The sequence below is a fragment of the Xyrauchen texanus genome, chromosome 29, assembly GCF_025860055.1.
Source record: "Xyrauchen texanus isolate HMW12.3.18 chromosome 29, RBS_HiC_50CHRs, whole genome shotgun sequence".
Lineage (NCBI taxonomy): Eukaryota > Metazoa > Chordata > Actinopteri > Cypriniformes > Catostomidae > Xyrauchen > Xyrauchen texanus.
This window is the reverse complement of record NC_068304.1, coordinates 12,696,275-12,723,485: the sequence shown is the minus strand read 5'-3', so window position 1 is coordinate 12,723,485 and position 27,211 is coordinate 12,696,275. Positions and strand designations below refer to the sequence as shown.

Here is a 27,211-nt window from a genome sequence, read left to right as displayed (position 1 = left end):
CCTACCCCAAACTCTCCTGATCCCTGTCTATGCTTTTCTCCTAAAGCTTCACCAGGGCTGTCCACTGCAGCGTCCATCTCAGCCAATCACACAACCCTTTGCACTGGACATCTTCTAGGATTTCTTCAGGGGCAGAATGCCTGAATGCAAGTTCTTTATCGTGGAGATTTAGGAGGTTTTATTCTTTATTCGCAAGTTCTCAGATGAGGATCCCTTTACTTTCTTCTTGAAGCCTAGTCCCAGATTTGTGTTTTAGGTTTTTAAGAATTAGGTTTTTTGGAATTAAAAACTTCCTTCTAAATGCTGACCGAGTCTTGTGGTCTGATGGGATCGGACATCAGAGATCTGAGCACTCCGCTTCCAGCGGTCCCTACGCTGCCGGGGGGGACCACTAACTCTTCCCTGCCTGTCAGCGGAGCTCCGCAGTGGGGGCCGATACTGGACTTTCACCCTGGCTCCCCGTACGGATCTTCGCCATCCCAGTCGTTCGTCAAACAGGAGCCGGGCTGGGGGGGCACAGACCCTTACGAGGATCCCCACTGTGGTTCAGGGGCCTTCACTGTACACTTCTCAGGCCAGTTCACAGGGCCTGGAGGCTACAGGCATGGTGCTATCACAGATTCTCCCTCCAGCCAGAGCAGGATGTTCTCCGGTGGACCCTATCTTCCAGGCCGCATGGAGAGCCCTCCTGCCCCGCATAACCAGGGTGAGACAGCCGCCCCTCTCATGGGAATATTCTCATATTCTCTCTGTCTTGGGTCACAAACTTTCTCTTAAAAAGCTTGAAGAACTTGAAGCTTCAGATTGGACATCAGATGTGTGCACCAGGGTTTTGTGTTAAGCTTGATTGTGTTTATGTATGTGAGAAAGTTACAAATTGGTTTCCAAATGAGTCATTCATAATATCTTTTCCCATTGAAAAAAGTGGTTTCCTGTAATGGGTGCAACTTGATTTGTTTGGTAAATTTAATCAGATTAAATACAATTTTGGACTCTAATTAAAAATAATTTAGATACACATGTATATGCATTAGAGAATGCTTGATTTTAAAGAATCAAGATTCAAGAATAATGATTTTAAAGGGGTCTATATCACATGCAGCATAAAAAGTGGTAACCTGCAATTGTTACCTTAAGGATCTATTTCTACATGATCTAACCCTTGAAAATTAGTTTTGCTTGTGAAACTTAATGTAGGTGGATTAAGACATGTTACATTTTTTTTTTTGACTTGAATCAAAACAGTTAATTTAAATGTTAGCACAAATGTTCATTATTTAGGTTAACTTTTTTCCAGTGTAAACAGTTTTTTTCCCCTTTATTGAAAATGCTTTTCTTATATGATAAAGAAATCCTAATGGAAGTTAATTTTAAAAAATCAGTTACTGTTATTGTTTGAAATATCGTAAATATCTTACAAATATCAGTAATTATTCATATTTAATAATAAAGGGAAAAAGCTCTGCTTTTAGGTGAAGGCACAAGATAAAACCCATTTTTCACATGACTTTTCCATGATTGAATTGAATCTAAAATAAGACCATAAGATGCACAGGACTGTATTTTGTAAGTCTACAACTGTTACTGAAGTGTCTTTGTTTTTTCCATTGTGCTGAGTTCTAGCTGCTATAATTAAACAGCCACTAGATTAAAGGTTTTTATCTGAAGGGTCAGCTTTAATAAATGTCTTGGATCTTCATTTTATTTTCTATGCTGCCAGATTTACAGCTGTTCTGAATAACTTTAAAGACTTTTTAATGAAAACTAGTTTACATTTTTCTCATCAAAGTCTTAGACAAGTAGTTTACACTTAATGATCAACATTTCATTGAAACATTCTCTAAGCCTGTTTTACGAGTGATTCATAAAGAACAATTAACTTTGTTTGGTGCGTACAGTATATCTTTTTTTCATTCACTTTTTTAATGAAAATCAGAAAATGCTGTTTTCACATAAAGCAGATTCTAATTCTAACAATCTCATTGTTGCAGCATAGTGAGGCTGTGATAATCATTTATTTGTCTGTTAAAAAACAATCAGCATCAACAAAAGCATATTCCATCTTTAGACAGTCCCTCCTGATCTTTCTGATCGCCATACGCCATATAAGAAAAACCATAGCCCTAGTCCCTGAAGTCTCTACATCTTTTATCTTTCTCTATTTTTCTTTCTGTTGCTGAATTACAGCACCATGAGAAACATCTCCTCTCCTTTAAACCTAAGAGATCAGAAAACAAATATCTGGTGTCAGCATGTTTAAATCACAGTACTTCTGAGACATTACAAAGATCCAGTATCTTTTTCTTCTGCCATTTATCATCAGCTCAACTTTACGAAAAGCTTATTGGTCTCAAGCGGGTTTCCTCAGCAAATAAATGGTACGTCTGATGGTGAGGGATGTATTCAGGCATACCTTCTATTAGTTGGACCATCTTTGTGTCATCAGTTTTGCTGACCATATCCCTTCAACCAGCCCTCCAAATCCATGTCAACCAACCGAATGTCAGAAAACTTGAATTCAGGCTTTCCTCTCCTCTTTATGTTGTAAATAAAAGGAAAGGACAAAGGAGTAAACTGATATCTAATATATCCTGTGAGAAAATATGTATTTTTTCTAAGAATAAACAAGCACTAATGGCCTCATTCACTCTTTTCCCCTGTTTCTGTTTCTTCCTGTCAGGATATGGTATGGTAGCACTAGATGGAGCTCCTAGTTACAGTCACACACCAGCACAACACACTCCACCATTCCCCAACCATGCCTTCAAACAAGAGGACCCCATGTCCCCGCAAAGCACCATGGGTAAGGATCACATGTTCTTAGCGGCCCATCTGTGTTTTTAGTGTGACCAATGAAACACCTTACAAACATAATATATACCTACAGTAGTCTCATAGAGTCACGTTACTATACCAACATTTTATACTTACAACAAAGACTTTTATTCACTCTCACACAAATTATGAGTAAAACAGGAGATTATCAGTTCATAAACGCTTTCTTTTCACCATGTTCTTCACACAATGTTTTCCTATGACAACTAAACATGTTTACTATTGCGCATGACTAATGCGATACATTTTAATCTTTGCATTGCAAAACCAACTGCATTTACAAGTTTGTTTGAGCATAATCAAATTCCGCAGAAGCTCAACTGATAGAGCGTTGCACTTGCGATACCATGGACCGGGATACAAGTCCTGAAGAGCACGAGAGACGTCATGAGCCAAAAGTAACACTGCAAATTGGTGGTTCATCTCACATTTGCTTTTTATTGATACCATTGGTTAGGTTTAGGTTTAAGGCTTAGGGTAGGGAGTCAGTTGTATTGATTTAAAACTTGATATAGCTACCTTAAACACCTGATCTGATGTTTTGGAGAACATTTAACTTGTTTTTAGTGCCACACAGTGGACATTTCACATAGGAACTGCTGCGGTGTGTGTAATGAACTACAAAGTATTATTTAGAAACATTTTTGACAAAGTTATTTAATTTTCATGGGATCAGTTTGCATATGATTGTGGTAATATACTTAAAATTCATAAAAGGTGTTGTGTGTTATCTTTTTCAATGATAAAATACATTGTTAAAAATTTCAACTCTCTATAATTGCAAGTTTCTGTAAACAAGTTACTGTAGCTAAGTAAGAACATTTGGCCGTCCAGCCGCTTCCCTTTGGGATAATTCAGCCCCCCTATATGTGTTGCATATATATTTTTTGTACCTCTGGCTGCCTTTAAACTTTAAGAAAAATCTAGGTGGACAAAAGTATCAACTAGCAGTGAAAAGTTTAGAGTACTTTGAGAATCAAGGTGAAACTTTGAATTTTGATCAAAATGAGTAGAAATATTGGAAATTATTGTGACAAGTTAAATGGATGGAAACAAGATGCTAAAATGTATTTTTTTTCCTCCTATCCCAGTTTTAAATGCAGAGACAAATACAAGTAAGCCATGTGTATGTTGAGTTCCCTGAAAAGTGTAAAGGCTGTGGCTCTGTGACAACACATTGCTCTGTTTGTTTGAGCATTCTGTCCTTCAACCAATAGTGTGAGTTTACGGTAGACCTATCTGTTTGGCCGACTTTCTGGAAACCTGTTTGGATAGTTATTATTGCCATTCCACTCGGTGCCACTTTGGGGCAGAAATGACACTTTCACTGTGTGTACTGTGCAGGAAAATATATTTATAAGTGTGTAAACATGTATAGTATGACAGATAAAATTCATTTCACAGAGGAACTAAAGCAGTCACAAGAAAGGTCATCTTGAGGTTACGTCTCAAATTGATTTTTTATGTCAGGGCAGTAATACACAATGTTTTCCCTTTTAACTCAAATTTTTATCTCACCCTCTCTCAAATATGTAAAAACACACAGCGGAGTGTGTATGTGCAACAGTTTCAGGGTTCATTAAGCATAAATTGTGCTGCCATAAATGATCACCTTTCTTCTCGGGACGGTTATATCAGGATTAAACAGAATAGTGGATTGTGAGAGGAAAGTTTAGCCTTGCCAGGGGACTGATTCCCTGTCTATTGACCTGTGACGGAAAGACCAGAGTTCTCTCTGAGTCTCAGGCAGGCTGGTGACTGCTTTATGGTTTCAGGAAGCTCTGAGCTGTTTGTGTAACCAAAGAAAAGATGAGACCACACTCTGCTAGTTGCCCCCATAAGAGCTCTCTGTTAGTTCTCCTGTAAAATGCTTTGTTTCACTTGTAAACAGGAAAAAAGTTGTAACTCTTTACAGAAAATGATTTCAAATTGATTGTTATGAATTTTAGGACTTGTACTGGCTTTATGTTAGTACATCTCACTTCTTGTTTATTGGTCAGTAGTATTCAGATATGGCTGAATTATGTCCTCTGAGTGTTTTCTACTTATGCTTTGATTTGTGTGTATGCAGGTGAGCAGCAGTACCCCGTCACCCCAAATGTATATGGATGCCTCAGTCCCCCTGACAGTCAGACCTTACTTTTGAGAAATGCCTTCAACAGGTACCTTCTTTACCATGTTTTACTATGTACACACTAGGTAAATTGTTTCCAGTGTATTAACAGAGCTAAATAAGCATTACATGATTAGGGTAACATTTTATATCAATATTCCCTTTGTATAAAGGGGTTTCATTAATGACTAATTTACAAATGCATTATAAATCAATGATTTGCAATTATAACATGAATAAAACGGGTGACTTCCATGCAATACTTGCCAAATGGTGAGCATTTTTACTTAAATGTTATAAATGCATAATAGGGGGGTCCTGTGTAGCTCAGTGAGTAAAGACGCTAACTACCACCCCTAGAGTCACGAGTTTGAATCCAGGGCGTGCTGAGTGACTCCAGCCAGGTCTCCTAAGCAACCAAGTTGGCCTGGTTTTTAGGGAGGGTAGAGTCACATGGGGTAACCTCCTCCTTGGTTGTTATAATGTGGTTCACTCTTGGTGGGGCGCATGGTGATAAGATGCAAGGGTTAATGGTCTCAGACACGGAGGCAACTGAGATTCGTCCTCCGCCTCTCGGATTGAGGTGAGTCACTACGCCACCATGAGGACTTAGAGCGCATTGGGAATTGGGCATTCCAAATTGGGGAGAAAAAGGGGAGGAAAAAAAGGGTAATAAAAGCACATATTCGTGCTTATATTAATCCAAATTTTAAAATGCCCTAATTCACGTTTTATGTCACAATGCAGTAAAAACAGACTATTCTAGTGAGATTAAATGGAGGGATTATGTCGTTTTGCATTGTGTTTATATAATTTACTATAATGTATTGACTCACTTGTGTTGTCACTCTCCATGTCACATTGATGTCAAAAGAATGGTGCTACTCCGACATGGTGTCCCATTTTGCAGTCCTCTGCAAAAATACTTTTCAGGCCTTAATGGTCATTTACAGCAGATTTCATATAATAAAGCCTGATGACCATTAAACCATTCTGAACTTTATGGACAGGTTGGCACCTGCTTAATAAATGCTTCATGTGTCCACTTTATATTAAGGTACATAATCATAGTTTACTTATGCTGAATACGTGTTATTAGGCATTTAAAACATGCAAGGTAAAATGACTCACTCTTTGGCAGGAATTACTTGAAAGTCACCCTTTTAATCCATGTTGTTATAACCACATTTCATTGATTTATAATGCATTTGAAAATTATTTATTTGTCATTTACAAACCCTTTATACACCCTTAACAAAAAAAAACATTAAAGTATTACCCATGATCGTCTACAATTCTAAATTAATTAATGTTCTAAATTAAAAATACACTGTAAACATTTTATGCCAAGCAACCTAAAATTGACTAAATTAACTGGTTGAACTAAATAATATAAAAATGATAATAATAATTGGAATAAACAACTTGACTACATTAGGTTACACCAACAAACGTAATTTTAAGCATAAGAGCATGTAAATGTGGAGACTTAAAAATGTTTGAATGTCATTGCATTAGGTAACATTTTAGAAAAAGACACTGTAAATGTGTTCAAAGTTTCCAGATACCTTTTGGGCAAATGTTCCTCCTTAAAGTAACAACTGCATATTTTCTCAGTGTTGCACTCATAATAATGAATACTTTTTAAATGTGTTTCTTCATTGTAACCCGCACAAGAAGAGACAGTCACAATGTATAGTCAAACTGCGTTTATTGCAGGCAAAGCAAAAGTACAAATAGGGCAAATCCAGAAGAGAGTGGTCGAGGGGAGCGTAAGGTCGAAGCCGGGGAATCAGGATATGGCAACGGGGCAAATCTACAAAAGAGTGGTCGAGGAAAGTGTAAGGTCGAAGCCGGGGAAATCAGAATCAGTATAACAAGTAAGACAATCGAGTTGAATAGACAGGGGAGCTAGGGGATCACTAGAGCTGGCAAAGCGAAGGGGTAAACTAAACAATAACCAATACGAGTGAGACGAAAGGGCAGCGTATAAATAGGGGAAAACGAACAGTGCAGGTGAAACTAATAATCGAGTGATTGGGACGAGTGCGGGTGAAACTAATACTCTGGTGATTGGGAGTGAGCGTGAGAGCCAGAGGGGGGTGATTGGGAGCGAGCGTGTGAGCTCGAGGAAGCGGAGCGAACTAGAGGAGCGGGGTTCGTTACAGTACTCCCCCCTCTGCTACGGACGGCTCCGGACGGCCGCGCACGGTTGCGAGGAGCGCGACCTCTGGGAAGCGGTGCGGGACGATCGGGATGCTGGCGATGGTAGTCTAGCTTGAGAGCTTGATCCAGGACATCTCTCGACCATACCCACGACTGTTCCTCAGGTCCGTAGCCCTCCCAGTCGACCAGGTACTGCAACTCGCCACCCCGACGTCGGGAGTCTAGCAGGGCCCGGACCGTATAGGCGGGTTGACCTCCGACATCGAGTGGTGGAGGGGGTATCTGGGCTGCCGTGGGCAGAAACATGGGACTATAGTGCACCGGCTTTAAAAGGGAAACATGAAACACAGGACAAATTTTGTAGTGGGGTGGCAAAAGTAATTTGTAAGTGACAGGGTTTATTCTTTTTATTATTTTAAAAGGGCCGACATACTTAGGGCTGAGTTTCTTCGGCGGGAGACGGAGGCGGATGTCTCGGGTCGAGAGCCAAACCCTTTGGCCCGGATGGTACAGGGGGGCAGGACGGCGTCGGCGATCTGCCTTAGACTTCTGGGCCTGGGTGGAGCGTTGTGTCCGGTCCTGGGTGGCTCTCCAGACCTGGGCACACCTCTGGGCCCAGGCATCCACCGCCGGAACGTCGCTGGGATCAGCTTCCCACGGGAAAAGGGGTGGTTGGTAGCCCAGGACGCATTGGAAAGGGGTAAGACGAGTTGAGGAACTGACCAGGCTGTTCTGGGCGTATTCGGCCCAGGGGAGGTAGGTGTGCCAGCTGCCTTGGTTCTGGGCGCAGTAGGCTCTCAGGTACCTGCCTATCTCCTGGTTGAGACGCTCGGTCTGGCCATTGGTCTGGGGGTGGTATCCCGAGGAGAAGTTGCGTTGGATACCCAGTCTGTCACTGAAGGCCCGCCAGAAGCGAGACGTGAACTGGGTACCCCGATCTGAAGTGATCTCCTCGGGAGTACCGAAGTTTCAGAAGATGTGGGTAATCATGTGGTCGGCCAGTTGTGTCGCGTTAGGCAACCCGGGTAGGGGAATTAGGCGGCACATCTTAGAGAAGCGGTCTATGACAACCAGGATCTCGGTCCGGCCGTCGGAGGGGGGGCAAGTCGGTAATAAAGTCCATGGCAATGTGGGACCACGGGCGGTCAGGCACAGGCAACGGCTGGAGGAGTCCTGCAGGGAGGTGACGAGGTGTTTTGGACTGGGCACAGACTGGACACGAGAGGACATAGTCGTGGACGTCGTCCTTGAGTGAGGGCCACCAAAATCTCCTAGCGAGTAGCTCGGTAGAACTGGTAATCCCCGGGTGGCCAGAACAAAGGGAAGTATGAACCCACTGCATAAGCTGAGGGTGAATAGTGGTGGGTACATACATCTTGTTGGGGCGGGGTTTGAGGAGGCGCGGGCTCGTCGCCTTGAGCCTGCAGGATGGCCTCCGTCAGTTTCCACTGAACGGGTGCAACGACGCACGACGTGGGGAGAATTGTCTCCGACCCTGGGGGTTCCGAGCCATGGTTGAAGAGACGAGAGAGTGCGTCAGCCTTAATGTTCTGGGAGCCCGGACAAAAAGTAACCGAAAAGTTAAACCGGGTGAAGAACATCGCCAACCTGGCCTGTCAAGGGTTCAACCTCTTGGCTGAGCGAAGGTACTCTAGGTTCTTATGGTCGGTGAAAACGACAAAAGGGAACCTAGAGCCCTCCAGCCAATGGCGCCATTCCTCCAGGGCTAGCTTGATGGCCAGCAGCTCTCTATTCCCGACGTCATAGTTCTGTTCGGGGGGGGACAGCTTATGGGAGTAGAACGCACAAGGGTACAGCTTAGCGGGAGTCCCGTGTGGTTGGGAGAGTACAGCTCCCACACCTACCTCTGAGGCATCCACCTCTACCACGAACGGGAGAGTGGAATCGGGTTGCTGAAGAACTGGGGAGGTCGTGAAGGCCTCCTTTAGGGCCTGGAAGGCCTGCTGGGTGGGTGCGTTCCAGGTGAGGAACTTCGGGTTGCCTCGTGTAAGAGACGTGAGAGGTGCGGCGATCTTGCCAAAGTCTCTGATAAAACGCCGGTAATAGTTGGCAAAACCCAGGAACCGTTGGAGCTCCTTAAGCGTACTAGGCTCGGGCCAAGATAGGACTGCGGCAACCTTGTCGGTCTCCATCTCCATAGTTCCCGCAGACAGGACGTAGCCCAAGAAGGAGACGGAGGGGCGGTAAAAGGCACACTTCTCTGCCTTCACGAACAGGTCGTGTTCTCGCAGTCTCTGTAATACCTTCGAGACGTGAACGGTGTGTTCAGAGAGTGTGGCGGAGTAAATTAAAAGGTCGTCTATGTAGACGACGAGGAAGAGGTCTAGCATGTCCCGGAAGACGTCGTTCATGAATGACTGGAACACCGAGGGGGAGTTGGCGAGGCCGTAAGGCATTACCAAGTACTCGTAGTGCCCCCTGGTGGTGATGAACGCAGTCTTCCACTCGTCTCCCTTGCGGATGCATACAAGGTTGTACGCGCTCCTGAGGTCGAGCTTAGTAAAGATCTTAGCCTTACTGACCTGCTCGAGGGACGGTTGTATGAGAGGCAGGGGGTAGGCGAACTTTACTGTAGCCTTATTTAGGGCCCGGTAATCGATGCAGGGGCGAAGCCCGCCGTCCTTCTTGCCCACGAAAAAGAAGCCGGACGCCACCGGGGAGGTGGACGGCCGAATGATGCCTAGACTGAGCGCCTCGTCGATGTAGTCCTCCATGGCTTTGGTTTCGGGTAGCGTTAAGAGGTATACTCGGCTCTTAGGGAGTGGGGACCTCGGAAGGAGATCGATGGCGCAGTCCACACTACGATGTGGGGGGAGACTAACCTGGGTCTTCTCGAACACATCAGCGTAGGAGGAGTACTCAGGAGGGATGGGGACAGGAGACTTCACTTCGAGGCTCTCTACGGAGGTGGAGAACACCGGAAGGGAAATACAATGTGACAAACAGTGGTCGGTCCAGCGCAACAGCTCCCCCATGCGCCAGGAAATGTGGGGGTCATGAAGCGCCAACCAGGGGTGGCCCAAAACCACAGGGTCTCTAGGTGATTTCACAATAAAAAACTGGATGAGCTCAGTGTGAAACAAAACCACTTGAAGGGACAATGGCACGGTCCGAAAGGAAATGAGACCCGATCCGAGGGGTGCCCCATCTAGAGAATTAACCCTGAGAGGTGGCAAGACCGGACTGAGTGGGATGGACAGTTTTTGGACCAAGCCATCGTCTAAAAAATTCCCCGCTGCCCCGGAATCAACTAGGGCTGGGGTAGAAAAGGAGACCTTGTTAAAACTCAACATTACTGGGAGGCAGACTTGTTTCTGGGTAATGTTGAGAATGACTGATGTTCTCACCTGGCTTTTGGAGCGGGAACACTGGGGATCGGCCGGGCATGAGGTAATCCGGTGGCCCGGGGTGCCACAGTATAGGCAGAGGTTCTGTGTCAATCGCCTAGTTCGTTCCGCCTGAGTTAGGGGGGCGCGATCAAGTTGCATAGGTTCGGATTTGGAAGAGCACTCGGGAGAAACGAGTTTAGGCGAGTGGAGACCCGTAGCAGGCTCTTGGACGACAGAGGGGCTCCGACAGGCACGGTCGCGAAGCAGGTTATCCACTGTGATGGAGAGCTGAATATAGTTCTCCAGCGACAGCGATTCTCCTCGACATGCCAATTCCATTTGGAGCTGGTCATTCAAACCCAGGCGGTATACAGTTAACAAAGCGGGGTCGCTCCACCCGCTACCCGTGGCAAGGGTGCGGAAATCAAGTGCGTAGGCAGTGGCTGTGCATGACGTCTGTTTCAAAAACACGAGGCGGCTGCCTACATCCCTACCAGCTGCCGGGTGATTAAAAACCACGGCAATCTGGTGACAAAACTGATCATATGACGTCAAAAGGGGGCTCTCGGCAGTCCACAATGCAGTGGCCCATTGCCGTGCCTTCCCCGAGAGCAGTGAGATTAAAAAATGTACTCTCTCACTGTCAGTGCTTAAAAGGGGTGATACGTCATATAAACAGTACATTGCATTAAAAAACCCTGACAAGCTTCCGACGAACCGCCAAACCGCTCGGGGGGTTGAAAGCTCGCGGCGCTGGGAAATGCGGTGGGAACATCAACGGGTACAGGGACAGACACAGGTGGAACAGGTTGAAACTGATCGGAAATGGTACGCACCGTATGCAGTATTTCCTGTATTTGCTGTCCCTGAGCCGTGAGCTTGGTCGTGTTTCCCAACCGTAGATCCTTGGGCAGAAAGCGCCGTGCAAATCCGCTCTAGCGAAGCTGCGGAGATCCTCAATGGATTCCATTGTGACTGTCTTCTGTAAGGTTGGTTATTCTGTAACCCGCTCAAGAAGAGACAGTCACAATGTATAGTCAAACTGCGTTTATTGCAGGCAAAGCAAAAGTACAAATAGGGCAAATCCAGAAGAGAGTGGTCGAGGGGAGCGTAAGGTCGAGCCGGGGAATCAGGATATGGCAACGGGGCAAATCTACTAAAGAGTGGTCGAGGAAAGCGTAAGGTCGAAGCCGGGGAAATCAGAATCAGTATAACAAGTAAGACAATTGAGTTGAATATACAGGGGAGCTAGGGGATCACTAGAGCTGGCAAAGCGAAGGGGTAAACTAAACAATAACCAACACGAGTGAGACGAAAGGGCAGCGTATAAATAGGGGAAAACGAACAGTGCAGGTGAAACTAATAATCGAGTGATTGGGACGAGTGCGGGTGAAACTAATACTCTGGTGATTGGGAGCGAGCGTGAGAGCCAGAGGGGGGTGATTGGGAGCGAGCGTGTGAGCTCGAGGAAGCGGAGCGAACTAGAGGAGCGGGGTTCGTTACATTCATGCAAGAAATAATAAGAATGGGTAGTCCTACAGTATATATAATGCACTAATTACATTAATTGTAACTTTAAAGTACCCATTAATTAAAGGAGTTGATAACCTAAATTAATATGAGTATGAAAATGTCAAATCTGTTCATATCACTGGCTTGATCTTTTGGTGTGGTACTACCCCTCTTGTTTTTGGGAATCTATCTGAATGACCGAATTCTGCATCAGTGAGGCATAGTCTGGATGGTTCAGTTCATAAATCCTTAGTAAGTCTGCAGTGAGCCTTGCTGTCTACACAAAGGTTAAGAACTGCACAGCAGCTCTCAGCAGGCCAAAATATACTCGCAGTGATCTACTGCCCATTTCCTCCAAATTCCTCTTCCATTCCCTACCTGGTCCTTCACCAGAGACAGGAGAGAAAAGAGGGAATGTGTTTAAAAAAAGAGAGAGATATGTTTTTATGAGGAGAATGGAGGAAGGGAGAGGAGAGCTTGGAAAAAGGTCTTAAAGTAAACTTTACATTGACCACAAATACATGCATATTTTTGCTTCACGGCTATTGGAATATGCCTGAATACATGCAATCAGCATATGCCGAATAAACGAAGACATGCTTCTTTAATTCAATCAATGCATTCATTTAAATGCATACTTTTGACAACAGCAAACAAAAACAGAAAAACTGCAAAATGTAGGTCATGAGACACTTATGGTGCTTTTTTAACAGTATTTATTTATTTTTTACTGAATGTCTGTAAAAAGAATACATTAGATAATTAGATAATGCATTATCTATCATGAACTAACACGACCAATGATATTTCACAGCATTTATTAGTCTTAGTTAATGTTGAATTGTGAATTGTGAAAATACCATTCATCGTTCATGTTAGTGCACAATGCATTAACTAATGTTAATTTATCCAATTTTTAATGTACAAAATGTATTATTATATGTAGAAATAAATGTTAACCTTAACAATTAACTGGAACAAAAATTCTGTTAAAGCACTGTTCATTGTTAGTTCATGTTAAATATTGCATTAAATGATGTTAACGAATACCATCTTATTTTAAAATGTTACTGTTTAAATGAATATTCTGTTGCAGTAGATATACCAAATGACCAAATTTTGAGAATGAGAATCAGAATATGACCAAATTCTGCTGTTATTTGGAATTTTCTTATGTGAGTAATTGTGGCCACGAGAAAGGTGTGAAAATAAAATCATAACAAAATTATGGAAAAGAACGCAGCATAAATATTTTTCAGCATCAATGCCAAAGGGATCAGTGTGCATTCTTCAAAAACAGCTCTCATGCTGTTTGGAGAAAAAGGAGTTCACATAGAACCCAAAATAACGGAACTAGGATTGATAAGACGTGGACGGAGTGTCCCCACTCTGACCCCTCCTTATTGTAAACATAAAACTGATGCCTGGAACTTGAAATGCCTTTAGGAATCATCATAACGAAAAAAAAACACCCCACTAACATTAACCTGATACTGTTGCACTGTGTTCCGGCGACCCCGGAGCCTCCAACTCTTGGCAATAATGCGAGATTACAAGGGAGCGAAGAGGGAAATTCCAGTATGTATTTCATCAACAAAGTTTGGCCTAGAAACTGTCTCTTGCATTTCAAAACACTGGTATAAGCTTTAATGGAATGTAAGTAATTGGAAAACAACATGCCAGCCAACCATTAAGCACTAATGAGAAATCATCAACATTAGTCTATTCTCTGATATCATAGTTAGAATTATACACAATAATACAAATTATAATACTAATAATACAAATCTAAATAACATGGGCCCTCAAGTTAAAGCAATAACTATATTTATATATAAACCATCCAGGGACAGAAATATTCATTTAATAATAATAATAATAATAATAATAATAATAATAATAATAATAAGTAGTAATTGTTGTTATTAGTAGTAGTTGTTCTTTTAACAAATAGGTTTACAAATAAATATCTACAAAATAATTTACCTTTTCATAAAATTAAGATTCACTAATTATTAAGTTTAGCTGTCACACATTTTTCACAAACATTTTCATTATTTTTGACACACACTACCTGGCCTTTCAAACTGCTTCTTCAGTCCACAGTAAAATGAATAACAGCATATTAGTCAAGGCCATTTTCCCAAACACTTCCCTGCCAATGATACCCAGAAATCAATGTGACATCACACTATTACATCACTGTGCCAGGCACCCAACTCTCCAGCCAGGAACACATTTGACCTGTGAGCTGGCTGTGAGATGGCTCTACTCAGCATGAAGAGACAGCAATAATGTGTGTGTAAGCAGTTTCCACAGTGCCAAACAAGTTACCAGTTTAGCTTATTCCTAAAAAATCCCTTGTTTATAAATCAGCGGTGGTTGATTACTAAGAGACATCAGCACACCATACTGTTGACAATGTGCACTTAATCACTTTGAAAAGAAAAAAATGAAACAGCATTAATAAATATAAACACATTTCTCAATTACTTTATCATCTCTTTTTGTGTCCTTTCTTTCCATTCTATTTTTTGGCTTATTTATTCCCTTTGCTTCTGAGTAGTGAAAGTTGGGTCACTTGACCTGTGAGTTATTTTATCTCCTCTCCCCTGGCAGTGATAATCTGTACCAAATGGCATCCCAACTGGAATGTGTGACCTGGAACCCCGTCAGCTCACTGACACCCAGCATCAAGAGGTACATTCTCTCACATAGTATCATGTGCTTCTGAGGTCACTATAATATGTCACTACATTTCCGGCACTAGTAAATGGTTGGTGGGGTTTGTGTAAAAATGTGTTGAACTGTAATTGTTATTCCTTTCCTTTCCAACCCTTTCCGACCCTTTTCTTTCCTGTGTGACCGTTCCTTTCTGACTGACCTTTTTCCTTTCCTTTCCATTCCTTTCCTTTCCTTTTTGACCCTTTCTTTCCAACCCTTTCTGACCCTTTCTTTTCCTGTGTGACCATTCCTTTTTGACTGACCCTTTTCCTTTCCTTTCCATTCCTTTTTGACCCTTTCTTTCCAACCCTTTCTTTTCCTGTGTGACCTGTTCCTTTCTGACTGACCTTTTTCCTTTTTCCTTTCCTTTCCTTTCCTTTCCTTTCCTTTCCTTTCCTTTCCTTTCCTTTCCTTTCCTTTCCTTTCCTTTCCTGTGTGACCCGTTCCTTTCTGACTGACCTTTTTCCTTTCCTTTCCTTTCCGTCCCTATACTTTCCGACCCTTTTTGACCTTTTCCTTTCTAGTCTGACCCTTTCCTCTCTGATCGACATTTATCCTTTCCTTTTCTTTTTGATCCTTTTCTTTCCAACCCTTTCTGACCCTTTCCTTTCTGACTCTTTCCTTTCTGACCTTTTTCCTTTCCTGTCTGATCGACCTTTTTCTTTTCCTTTCCTTTCCTTTTTGACCCTTTTATTTCTAACTCTTCATGATCTTTTCCTTTCTGACCCTTTCCTGTCTGACCTTTTCCTTTTTGACCAACATCTTTCCTTTGCTGTCCTTTCCGTTCCTTTCCTTTCCTTTTTTGAACCTTTTCTTTCTAACTCTTTCTGATCCTTTCCTGTCTGACCCTTTCCTGTCTGACTGATGTTTCTCCTTTCCTTTCCTTGTCTTGCCATCCATTTCTGTGCCTTTCTGATCCATTCCACTCCTTTCCTTTTCAACCATTTCCTTTTTGACCAAAAAAACTATTTAGGGAGACAGTAACATGAGAGCTCCACAATACAAAGTACATGCTAGCACAGAGTGTTTTGGCATTTGTTGGAGGTGAAGAGGGACTTCTGTTCTTATGTATTTGAGAAGATAATGCAGCCATCAAAGCACATAGGATGTCAAGGTTCTGGAGAAGGTTCTCTTTGTTCTGGTAACATGAGGTGCCACTCATTCTCTGACCACAGATTTCGGGAGGGAATGTACATTTAATGGGTGGAGTTAGAAGGGTGCAGATCCAGTGACATCCTGTACACAAGGTTCATTTGAAGTTGATGCAGGCAGCAACTGGTGGCAGTGGAGTTAAACTTCTCTACGGTTCTTTGAAAAGCACTGGCTTTAACCTCGCTCTCGGAGAGTGGTCAGATGTTAAAGAGACAAAGGGAGGGGCTGAGAGATGAAAATAGAGAGCAGACAGATAGAGCCCTTCTGTTTGATACAGAGGGGATGCACATATGTGCTAATTGGTGTCTGTTTTAGAGGATGGAATGTACTATCCTCTGATGTAGCAGAGCATTTTTAAACAAATGTTGCAGACTGAAATTAAGTGCATTAATTATGCTGTGAAGACAGCAGAGGAGGAGATAGGGATAGATCCTGCTCAGTCAACCAGTCCAACCCAGATATAATGTATGACCTTGGGTGTGTTGAAGGGGCACTGAGTGAATGTGTGAGAGAGAGACTTTGAGATGTTGAAGATACTGGCTGAAGGGTAGAGGTGAAAGTCCTACAGAAGTTTGGTATTTTTTTTTTCTTTTTTGGTGTGTTATATTGTGTGAGAGTGATTGCCTAGGTAGTTAGATGAACTATGCCACTGATTTAGGTGACTGGGACACTGGACAGAAGATTTATGTCAGCTGTCCAGATAAAAGATTTGGTATCCACTCTCTGAACCCTCATTGCCATGACAACTGGGTGTTTATCTTCTGAACAAATTAATGGATGGGCTGTGGGAGGACTGGGCTAGTGATGGCTGATTCTGTAGTCTGGGATGTGAAGCTTTACAGGTCTTTAGCTCTACGTCCATTTTTGCTCACATGGAGAAATTTGCCTCCTGACTCACAGCCATCCTTTGCTATCATTTATGGCATTTTCTAACTTTGACAATGTCCCCTTTCTAATAAGAAGTTCATATATCACAGGGCCACAATTAATATGTGTGTCCAAATGAAGTTTGTCTATATACAGTATATTAAATCAATGTACCTTTAGTTGTTCATGTTTGTCATCAAGATTTCATGTTATGCTGTACAGCATATGTCTGTTTTGTGTCTCTCTCTTTTTTCTATGTGACTGGTTTCTCTCTGTGTGCTTAGTGTCTCTCCTTTTTTCTCTCTGCTGTTTGTGACTGGTGTCTCTCTTTGGTTTTGTGTCCAGTCACAGTGCGAGTTATGAGAGTGAACCTTCTGCGGGATTGGCTTCTGTGGTGTACAGTTGCAACACCCAGTATCACATACACACACATGGTGTGCTTAGAGGACTACAGGTGGGTGACTGACTTAAACACATACAAACACTCTCTCAAACACAGAGACATGTGCACATACATATTTTACCTGTGCACACACACACAGATATCATTCTTACAATAATATAATCATAAAGTGGGCAGGAAATACCTTAATTAATGGAGTTACATAACAGATCAGCAAGTCATGCACATTCAATGGAAATGGCCCCAAAAAGCATTTTTTGTCATTGAAGTCCATCCATCTATCCCTAATGTCCAGTTACCATTGGAAGGAGGTGTGTTTGCATTGAAAAGAAGGACAGTGACATAATTTAAATACTCATGGTGCAGTGCTATTTCATCTCCTTTAGTCTGTGTCAGAGTACACGAGTGATCATCTTTCTCCATTAGCTGCAAAAGGTCAGGTTTCCACGAACAGCCCATGGTCTCCACTTACAGTATATATAATCATAAACTCTTAATGAACATCCATCAGAGCCATAGAAAGCTGAGACTGTCCAGAGAACAGTACATATGCATGAATGTGTATACAGCAAAGTATGTTTAGAACATTTACTTTACTACTCACTTTATCTATCATTCTCTTGTATCTTTCCCTTTTTTCCCTTAATGCTTTTAAAAGCTGAACTGATGTTTAACAGGCCATTAGATAAGAGGGTTTGGTCAGATGCAGAAATGAGCCAGGGGTTGGTACTGGAAATGGGAAATGCTATGTTAAAACAAACAGAGACACAAAAGTTCAGCAGAGTTGGCAAACAAAGTTTTGTTGATTGCCAATTACTACTATTTTATCTCTCCAGGATGTACGGAGAGTACCAAGCATCGCTCCCTCAATTGTGAAATCATCGGAGACCAGTGAGAAACGTCCGTTTATGTGTTCATACGCCAGCTGCAGTAAGAGATACTTCAAAATGTCCCACCTGCTGATGCATGAAAGGAAACACACAGGTGAGTTCAACCACAGCAAGAGTTCAGTATGCAGAAGATGGATGACACAAATGTTAATTTTTTTTGGTTTAGAATCATACTGTTAAAAGAAACTATCTAAAAGGTTTATTTTATGTACCAAATAGGAAGTATGCCAACTATAGTTTGATCTCAAATTAATTTGGGGGGAAAAACGATTTGCTTTGTAACCAAAATACACATTCAAATGTGAGAAAGGGATCTGGAAAGGAATCATAATTTACTCTCCATCCTGTAGTTTCAAACACTTATGACTGTCTTTCTTCCAATGAGCACAAAATGACATGGAAGAATTATAGCCTTAGTCACCATTCACCTTCATTGCATCATAATTCCATGTAATAAGAATGAATGGTGATTAAATCCAATGTATGCTAACATTCTGCATAATTTCTCCTTATAATTTCTGTGGAAGAAAGGAAGTCATAGGTTATGGTATGGTAGAATATACACAATATTATAGGTCAGGCTTCAAATATAACACTCAATTTTATACAATATGTAGCAGGGCCTTCAAAACATTGGAGACCCCTTTAGGTGTAGGTCTTTGCTTTTTTCCTTTAGAAAAAGAGGAGCATGGTGTGATTTACTATGTTAGGCAGCAGCATGCTGGAATTTGTACTTAACAAAGCCATATTTCATATGTGAATATATTTATTTTTCAGACCTCCAATAATAGGGGTTGGCAGACACTGGTGGCAGGGATTTAAATTAGAAGATGAGAAAAGTTCCCCTGTAGCCCATTGATTTACAGGATCACGTCCCTTGATGTTTTAATTTCTATCTTTTGTTCTAGCGACAGTATGAGTCTGATAACAGTGATTCACAAGCATGATTAATGTGTAAACCACAAATGCACAGACATACACACAACCCTACTCCTACTGAACATGGGGTCACTTAGGGGGCAGGACTGCTTTGGTATCCATGGCAACATGACTGTATCTTTCATTCAGTTATACAAAGATGCATTGGGTTATTCAATTGTTTATTCTTTAAGAAATATTACGGGTTCAGTACAAGTTAAATTCAATTGAAAGAAATATTTTTTCCATTAAAAAAATATATTAAAAAAAGCAAAAATCTGGCACTTACAATGGAAGTGAATGGGGCCAATCAGTAAATGGTGACACTGTTTCAAAAGTATAGCCACGAGACAGAAACAATATGCGTGTACACATGATTTTAGTGTGATTAAATAACTTACCTTTTATGTTTAAAGTTATAGACAATTTTATAACTTCGTTCCCATGACAGAAAAACAGCATACACCCTAAAACCCTAAAACGAAAGTAAAATGACAATTTAAACAACTTTACATCAATAATACACAAGTTTTAACACAATAATGAATGTAATTGCATTTATAAACACTCAAAGTTAGCCCCATTCACTTCCAATTTAACTGCCTCCCTGTACCCTCCATTTCCTAAAGAAAAGGAGTGAGCAAAACAGTAACCTCATGGCATGTAGCATTTTTCTTTTGCGAATTTATTGGCCAAAGATTAACTACACTTTGGGGAAAGCTGTAAATGGAAATGCTACATCATGATTCAAATGGTGCTTTCTTGTGGAATGTTTCTATCAGTGACAAAGAGTCAAGTCTTGTCCATTCAGCATGATCTGAACTGTACGACATGCATATACAGGAGAGAAGCCCTACCAGTGTGACCATCCAGGCTGCGGCTGCAGGTTTTCCAGATCTGATCAGCTAAAGAGACACCAGCGCAGACACACAGGTTAGTCTCTATACTCTAAACTTTCACCTCCAGATTCATGATGTATTTAAAATGATGTGTACCAGGGCCAGTACTAGGATTGGGGTAGGGTTTGGAAGGCATTTTGACTTTAAGGGTGGACCACAGGGCTTGACTTTAACTTTTTGGCTTACCGGCCACTGTGGCTCGTGGTATTCTGAAGTCACTAGCCAATCAGCATTTTCACTAGCCAAAATTCTCCCAAAATGTTGAATATTTCTCACTTTATGACAATATTCACACACAAAATAAATCAATCATGGCTGATGGTGAAAAGCGCATTTAAATGGAAACTGAGAACCACAAAGTATCAACATATAACATATGCAAAATACTACTGAGTGCACCTAAATATCTGAAGTCCATAGTAGTCTATCTGTGTCTCCTGCTCTCTTTGGCCCTGTAGGATTCAAACCCTTTCAGTGTGAGACATGTCAAAGAAAGTTTTCTCGCTCAGACCATCTTAAGACCCACACTCGGACTCATACAGGTAAAACCAAGTGCGTAAACCTTTTTTGTCTTAAACTTTTCAAAAATGATTTGATCTATTTATTGTCTATGCATTAATTCCATCTGGACTGAGAATATAGAGCAACATAAAAACGTGTGTTGCCATATTTTTCTTTGTGTTTCTCAGGTGAGAAGCCATTCACTTGTCGCTGGTCCAGCTGTCAGAAGAAGTTTGCCCGCTCAGATGAGCTGGTTAGACATCACAGTATGCATGAGAGGAATCTGACCAAACTCCAGTCTTGTGTTTGAGACACAAACTCTGTACATACACAAATATACTGTATATAAACATACAGATGCAGAGATACTCTCAAGAGTAAAGATAAACTTGTTTGTTCAATACAGGGAAGCTTTGAAAATGAAGTAAAGAAAAACATGTGGAATTCACTAAATACATACAAATATTTGGGACAAATATTTTTTCCCAGGTTGCATCTGATATGGTACAGTGCCATTTACAAAAGGTGTCAGTTGACTGTGTATGCATCAGTCACTTTTTGCATCATCTCATTTTCTAAATTGAATTAAATATATTTTTACATAAATGGAAAGTTGATTGCACTGGATATACTTGTATTCAAAATGTTTAAATGTGCTGGGTCATTTAAATCGTTTAAACATTTGGAATTAATTCCTAATTCATTTTGGAAAATTTTAATTGGACAATTTGAAACAAAAAGCACTGTAATTTCTGTATATAATATTTGTTAAGTGACAGCAGTCTTTTTAAAATAACTTTTGTATTAAACTACACACAAAATCCTCAGGATAACGGTGTACAGAACATTGACATTTTTTACAGAACACAATTTTTTCATATTGTGTTGAATGGAAGGAAACATTATGCTTTAGGGGATAGTTTAAGCAAAAATTAAATTTCAGTCATTTATATCCCATGTTGTTCTAAACCCTTATTTTTGGAATGGTTTCTTTTTCAGTACACAAAGGGAGAGATTTTGAAATAATGTTTTGCTCAGTGATGTCATACAGTGGCAGTAGATGGTGACCACCAGTTCAAGATTCAAAAGGACACAAAAGTATAATTCAGATGTCTGATAAATAATTACATGAGCTCTTTATTTACTTGGTAAATCTTTACAATAAGGTTACATTTGTAAACATTAGTTAACTGCAGTAGTTAACATGAACTAACAATAAACAGCATTTATTCAAATTGGTCATGTTAATTTCAGCATATACACCATGTTCCATCATGACCAGTGAATAATTGTATTTTGTAAACTAACACTAACAAAGATGAATACATGCTGTAAAATTATATTAATTGTTAGTTCCTGACACTCAATGCATTAACTAATGTTAACAAATGGAACCTTATTGTAAAGTGTTACCAGATACTTTTACATTTAATTATATTTGAAATGTATTTCCAGATATCATAAAAATACTAAATTGAAACTAAAATAAATTGATATTTTTAAAAAATTGCATTTTTTTGTGTAATTCAGTTGTTGATATCTGGAATGGATATTTGCAATAGCAACAATGTAATTATTGATATTAAAAAAATTATAATTTTTATTACATGTAAATAGCTGATATTTTTGGAATTTGGAACTATCTAGATATCTGTAATTGCATGTTGAACAGGAGTGAAACATCATTAAAATTCTAATAGTGAAAAATACTGTTACAGATATCAAGAATTATGTTTTTGTCAATTTGAAATTCCATTATTTATATAGAATGGGTATTTCCATGAGCAATTACAAAATATTACGATAAGGGTTTGGCACTTTGAGATGACAAAATAACTGGATTGAACCATAACATGAACAGTCGAGGTTGTCCAAAATGGACAATGCTGAAAATACAGTCAACAGCTTTCAAATGTACTCCTCTTTTCAGTAGACTAAGGGCTGTTCAGAGTTGGATTGAATGCCTTCTTGGTCAAAAAAAAAAGAGCTAGACACAATGTAACAAATGGAAGAGAACACAAGCATCTTACATTTCTTTATAACTTGAAACAGCTAAGCAAATAGCTATAAGATGTGGCGCAATGGCCAAAGACACAAAAACAGCCGCTAAAATATTCAATCACAACAGCGCCAAATGCTCTTCAAATGTGAAATGAGAAGAACAATTATTTGCAAAGGTTGGTTCAGAGCATTTATTAAAAACAGTGTACAAAAGCAAAACTGCTTACAAACATAAACTGATGTGAATACAAGCAAGCAACACCCCAGAACCACGAACAGAAGCTGTACACTGAGGATGTACTGCTTGCTTAGTGAGGGGTCATATGGAATGCATTTCTATTTACATAACAAGTCGTCTTCCTGTGTACTAGCAGAGTTTAGCAAACACTGTATAACATCATGGTCTGACTTTACTGCACAAAATGAATGAGAGCACACTGAGAGACATGCATGAATTAGGAAGACGGTCCAGGCTTTGAATGGCCTACAAGTTTTTATATACCAAGACAAAATGCAATTGAGAAAACCAAATTTTGCATTTCCATTATTTCTTATTGCCACCATTCAAATACAATTTTCAAAGCTTATCAGTTGTAGAAATATAAACTGTTCTTGCATGAAAGAAATTGTGCTAAAATCCAAAAATAATAAAAAAACAATCTCAGGAAAGGAACATGCTCTCTTCAAGATCTTGTGAAAAATAAAAAATATATTAGACACAATATATACAAACACATACATTGAAGCATTTTTAAATCAATTTTGCATAACAATAACACTACAAATAACAGCTTAGACTAGACTAAAGTGCATTATTGTACAGAAATATTTTGCCGTAATGAAGGGTCTTCTCGTCCTGAGGCAGCAGGTGTTGAGAGGTCATTATCTTGAATCACATATCATCTTAAATCACGTCAAATCATTCTGATCAAAAGGAATGTCTCTTTAGTTAGTGTCTGTTATAAAAGTTCCCTACATGAACCCTGGTATTCCGGTTAAGCTCCTCCCCTTCTCATTAAGTATGAAATGCAGGTCTGTTATTGGTAGAATCCTCAAATAATCTGACTGCTTGAGAGGATTGGAGGACCAATGACAGCACTCAGTATGTCCCCTTTGAGGTGGTTATCACGCTGTTAAATTCATTCGTCCTATAAACAAAGAAAAATGAATGTGAGCAGTGGAAATACTGTGCTTATAAATCACGCTGTGTTCCTATGGACACCACACAACAGATGATCAACAATAGAAGAAACTAAATTACCCTAAAATATGCTGCTCAGGCAAATTTGACTTGCTAGCTTATTGCCCTTTCCATACAGTTCAGACAACAACGGCATTTAGAAGTGCACATTGCAAGACAGAAACATGTCACCCTTTATTTTGGTGCACACATAACTGATCTGATCATAGACTAGGTGCGTCCATTCTTGTGCACACACTAGATGCATTATCAATTGCATCTAGTGTCATTGAGGTTGATGAGCATGTGCTGCAAGTTGGCTATGATCAGTAGCTTTGGGCTGCAGAATCAACATGTTACTCATTCCTCCAAAGAAATACTGTCCTTTTTCATATCGGTGACAACTTCAGTCAAAAATAAGAAAAGTACATTATCCTTTGCCACCACTACAGGGCAGCCTGGCCAAACAGAAGCAGAGCTGTGAGTGAAGACGTAAAACACTCACAACAGACAATAAAGATATAAAATAAATTGACAAAAACAGTAAGCTTGTACAAAACAAAAACAAAAACACAAACTACAAAAGAACAAAACTGCAAACTTATTCAACACAAACTCACACAAAGCTTTCCGAAGTTAAAGGTGTTGTGTTAGATGGGTGGCCATTGACGAGGTGAGACGTGGGGCACCATGCCATGCTGAGCGTTTTCATGCCAAGCGACCAACCACATAAAACCCCACCTACCTGCCCACCGTCACCAGCCAAGGGGCTGCTTCTGTCTACCTGTCTATCTGTAAACCAACCAATTACAGGGTCACAATGCAAACCAGGATTTGAAACTGGTGCATACTGCACATACTGTGACCTGTACTGACTGAATGAGCCAATTGCTAAATATACTACATTTTTTTGTTAGGTTATGAAAAGGCAGCTTATGAAGAACAGTATTTTTTTAACATTTGCAATTCTAATAGGATGTAATACAAGCAGCTATTTCTCTTTGAAATTTAGATGTCTTTGGAAATGCTGTTGAAACAAATTTGCCTTGTAATAGTTGGCTTTTAAGTGAAAAAATTGGATATTTTTTGTGGGTCTCCTCACCTGTTGAAAGCTGACTGTGGGACCTCCACCGAGTGCTGGGGGATTTAGAGGTGGAGGAGAGGGTCGAACCAGCACTACTGGTCCTTGAGATGGGGAGTGGGACAGGAGTCACGGGAGGAGAGTCCAGCTACAGCATTAAAGACACATGATTTATTTATTAAATACTTTTAATTACACTCTCAATCATACAAATAACAAAAATAAGAAAAGGAAAGTTTATCAAGTAAAAGTTGTTGTTGGATTTACAAAGTCTAGCCTGAAAGTATGCCAAAAGGTGAAAGTTGGACGGATGGATGGCCGTCTGGATGGGTGGGCTGATGGATGAGCGGACTGGTGGATGGATAAGTGAACGGATGTAAGGGTAAATGGATAGGCCGATGGATGGTTCGATGAATAGGTGGACGGATGGATGGTGAATAGGTGCATAGATGGACAGAAGGTTAGGCAGATGGATGTGCACATGGATGAATTGATGGATTGGTGGGTGAGTGAGTGGATAGGTGGGCGGATGGATGTGGATTGATGAATAGGTGGGAATATGAATAGAGGATATATAGGTAAATAGATGGTGGATCGATGGGTGGGCCGATGGATGGATCAATGGATGATAGGTGGGCGGCTGGATGGATAGGTGGAGGGGGATGTATGTTGTAGGGGTGAAATGTTGGGTAGATGGATAAACATGTGGATGGGCAGATGGATGGGTGGGCCAATGGATGTATGGATGGATTGGTAGGTGGATAGATGGGCAGGTGGATGGGTGGGCTAATGGATTGTGAATGGATGGTGAGATGTATGGATGGGCAGATGGATAGCTGTGTGGATAGGTGGGTGGATGGATATATGGATGGATGGACACATGGATGGGTGAGCAGAAGGATGAATGGTGGATGGGAGCGTGGATGGGCGGGAAAATGGATGGGTGTTTGGGTGGGTGGCAGGAAAGTGGATGGAAAGCTGGGTGGATGAATGGGTGAGCCAATCGATGGATCAGTGGATAGATGGATAGATGGGTGGATGGACGGCGGATGGCCGAAATGTTGGGCAGATGAATGCGCACATGGTTTGGTGGATGGAAGGGCAGGCGGATGGGTGAGCCAATGGATGGATGGATGAATAGATGGGCAGATGGACAGACGCATGGATGCATGAGCAGATAGATGAATGGAAGGGGAAATGGATAATTGGGTGGATGGATGGTGCATTGGCGCATGGATGGGCGGGCCAATGAATCGGATGAATGGATGGTGGATGGAAATTTGGGTGGGTGTATTCAGTGGATGGATGGATGATGGATGGGCGAAACGTTAGGCAGATGGATGGGTGGGTGGAAGGATGGGCAGACAGATTAGTGAGCCAATAGATGGATGGATTAATAGGTGGGAGGATGGATAGAAGTGTGGATGGGTGAACAGATGGCTGGAAGGATAGATGGATGGGTGAGAGGCCAGGTGGTTGGAAAGTTGGGTGGATGGATGGGTGGGCTGTTTGATGGATTAATGGAGGATGGATAGGTGGGTGAATGGGCAGAGAGATGGATAGGAAATGTTTGGCAGATGGATGCGCACATCCATGGGCGGATAGATGGGTGGCTAAATGGATGGATGGATAGGTGAGTCAGTGGATGGATGGATGCATGGATGGATGGATGGATGGATATTATCAGGAATCCTGATGGAGATGGGAGATAATATCAGGAATGATGGAATAGGTTTCCACTGTTATGCTGATACCCAACTTTATATTTCTTCTAAACCCAACCAAAATTCACAATTCTCCAAATTAGCAGTGTATCAATGAAATCAAAGATTGGATGGCCAGAAACGTACTTCTACTCAATTCTGACAAAACAGAGGTACAAATTATTGAACCAAAAACCTTAAAAATAAGCCACTAAAATATAATTTGAATGTTGATGGATGTACTGTTACGTTGTCTTCTACAACAAAGAACTTGTGTTATATTTGATACCAATCTCACCTTTGATAATCTAATTTCCAATGTTTGCAGAACAGCATTCTTCCACCTCAGAATATTGCTAAATTACAACACGCTCTCTGTTGCCAATGCCAAAAAAAATTATTTATGCGCTCATGAACACAAGACTAGACTCCAGCAAGATCGATAAATAAACTTAAATTGGTTCAAAAAGCAGCTGCCATAGTGCCAAATAGAACCAAGAAATATGATCATATTAATCCCATTTTATCATCGTTACATTGGCTACCTGTTAAATTTCATATTAATTTTAAATTCTGTTAACTACATACAAAGCTTCGAATGGTCAAGTGACCTTCTGACATATCCCATCACGTTCATTACGATCACAAAATTCTGGCTTGTTAAATTCCTAGAATATAAAAATCCAAAAGGTATATCCTTTTCCTATTTAGCTCTATTTAGACAGGTATACACCTAATCTATCCATCAACTCACAATTAGGCTGCTTAAGTTAGTTCTGCCGGAACCAGACATCTATCATGATCTATAACTCTGCATAAAATTGAAAGACATCTATGCTAATATTATTCTATTGTGATTCATATCCTGAAATTACCAGATACAGCTACGTTCCAGCTTGGTGTCGGACTCCACTGC

At 40.9% G+C, this 27,211-nt stretch overlaps 2 protein-coding genes across 9 annotated transcripts in view; one reads left to right on the top strand and one right to left on the bottom strand.

Annotated features, from left to right (window-relative positions):
* On the top strand, positions 1–21,787 carry LOC127623096 (Wilms tumor protein homolog). Of its 2 annotated transcripts, none has more exons than XM_052097346.1 (9): positions 1–706; positions 2,681–2,803; positions 4,907–4,997; positions 14,596–14,676; positions 17,065–17,173; positions 17,959–18,106; positions 19,774–19,863; positions 20,288–20,371; positions 20,519–21,787. In XM_052097346.1, exons 1-9 carry the CDS (start codon positions 301–303, stop codon positions 20,638–20,640), a joined length of 1,254 nt encoding a protein of 417 aa, XP_051953306.1. In that variant the 5' UTR covers positions 1–300; the 3' UTR covers positions 20,641–21,787. The 2 variants fall into 2 exon arrangements, with proteins under 2 accessions (XP_051953306.1, XP_051953307.1); XM_052097347.1 differs by having other exon boundaries at positions 20,288–20,381; positions 20,519–20,653.
* A 700-nt stretch (positions 21,788–22,487) lies between these two features.
* The window catches only part of LOC127623156 (kinesin-like protein KIFC3), a 67,081-nt gene continuing 62,357 nt past the window's right edge, over positions 22,488–27,211 (bottom strand). For 6 of the 7 annotated variants that reach the window (XM_052097439.1, XM_052097435.1, XM_052097437.1 and 3 more), the window contains 3 exons: positions 24,614–24,740; positions 24,257–24,303; positions 22,488–23,479 (listed from right to left, as the gene is read on the bottom strand). In XM_052097439.1, the coding sequence (XP_051953399.1) occupies positions 23,471–23,479; positions 24,257–24,303; positions 24,614–24,740 (183 nt within the window). In that variant the 3' untranslated portion in view covers positions 22,488–23,470. The remainder of the gene's footprint in view (positions 23,480–24,256; positions 24,304–24,613; positions 24,741–27,211) is intronic. The other variant, XM_052097436.1, reaches the window with a different exon arrangement.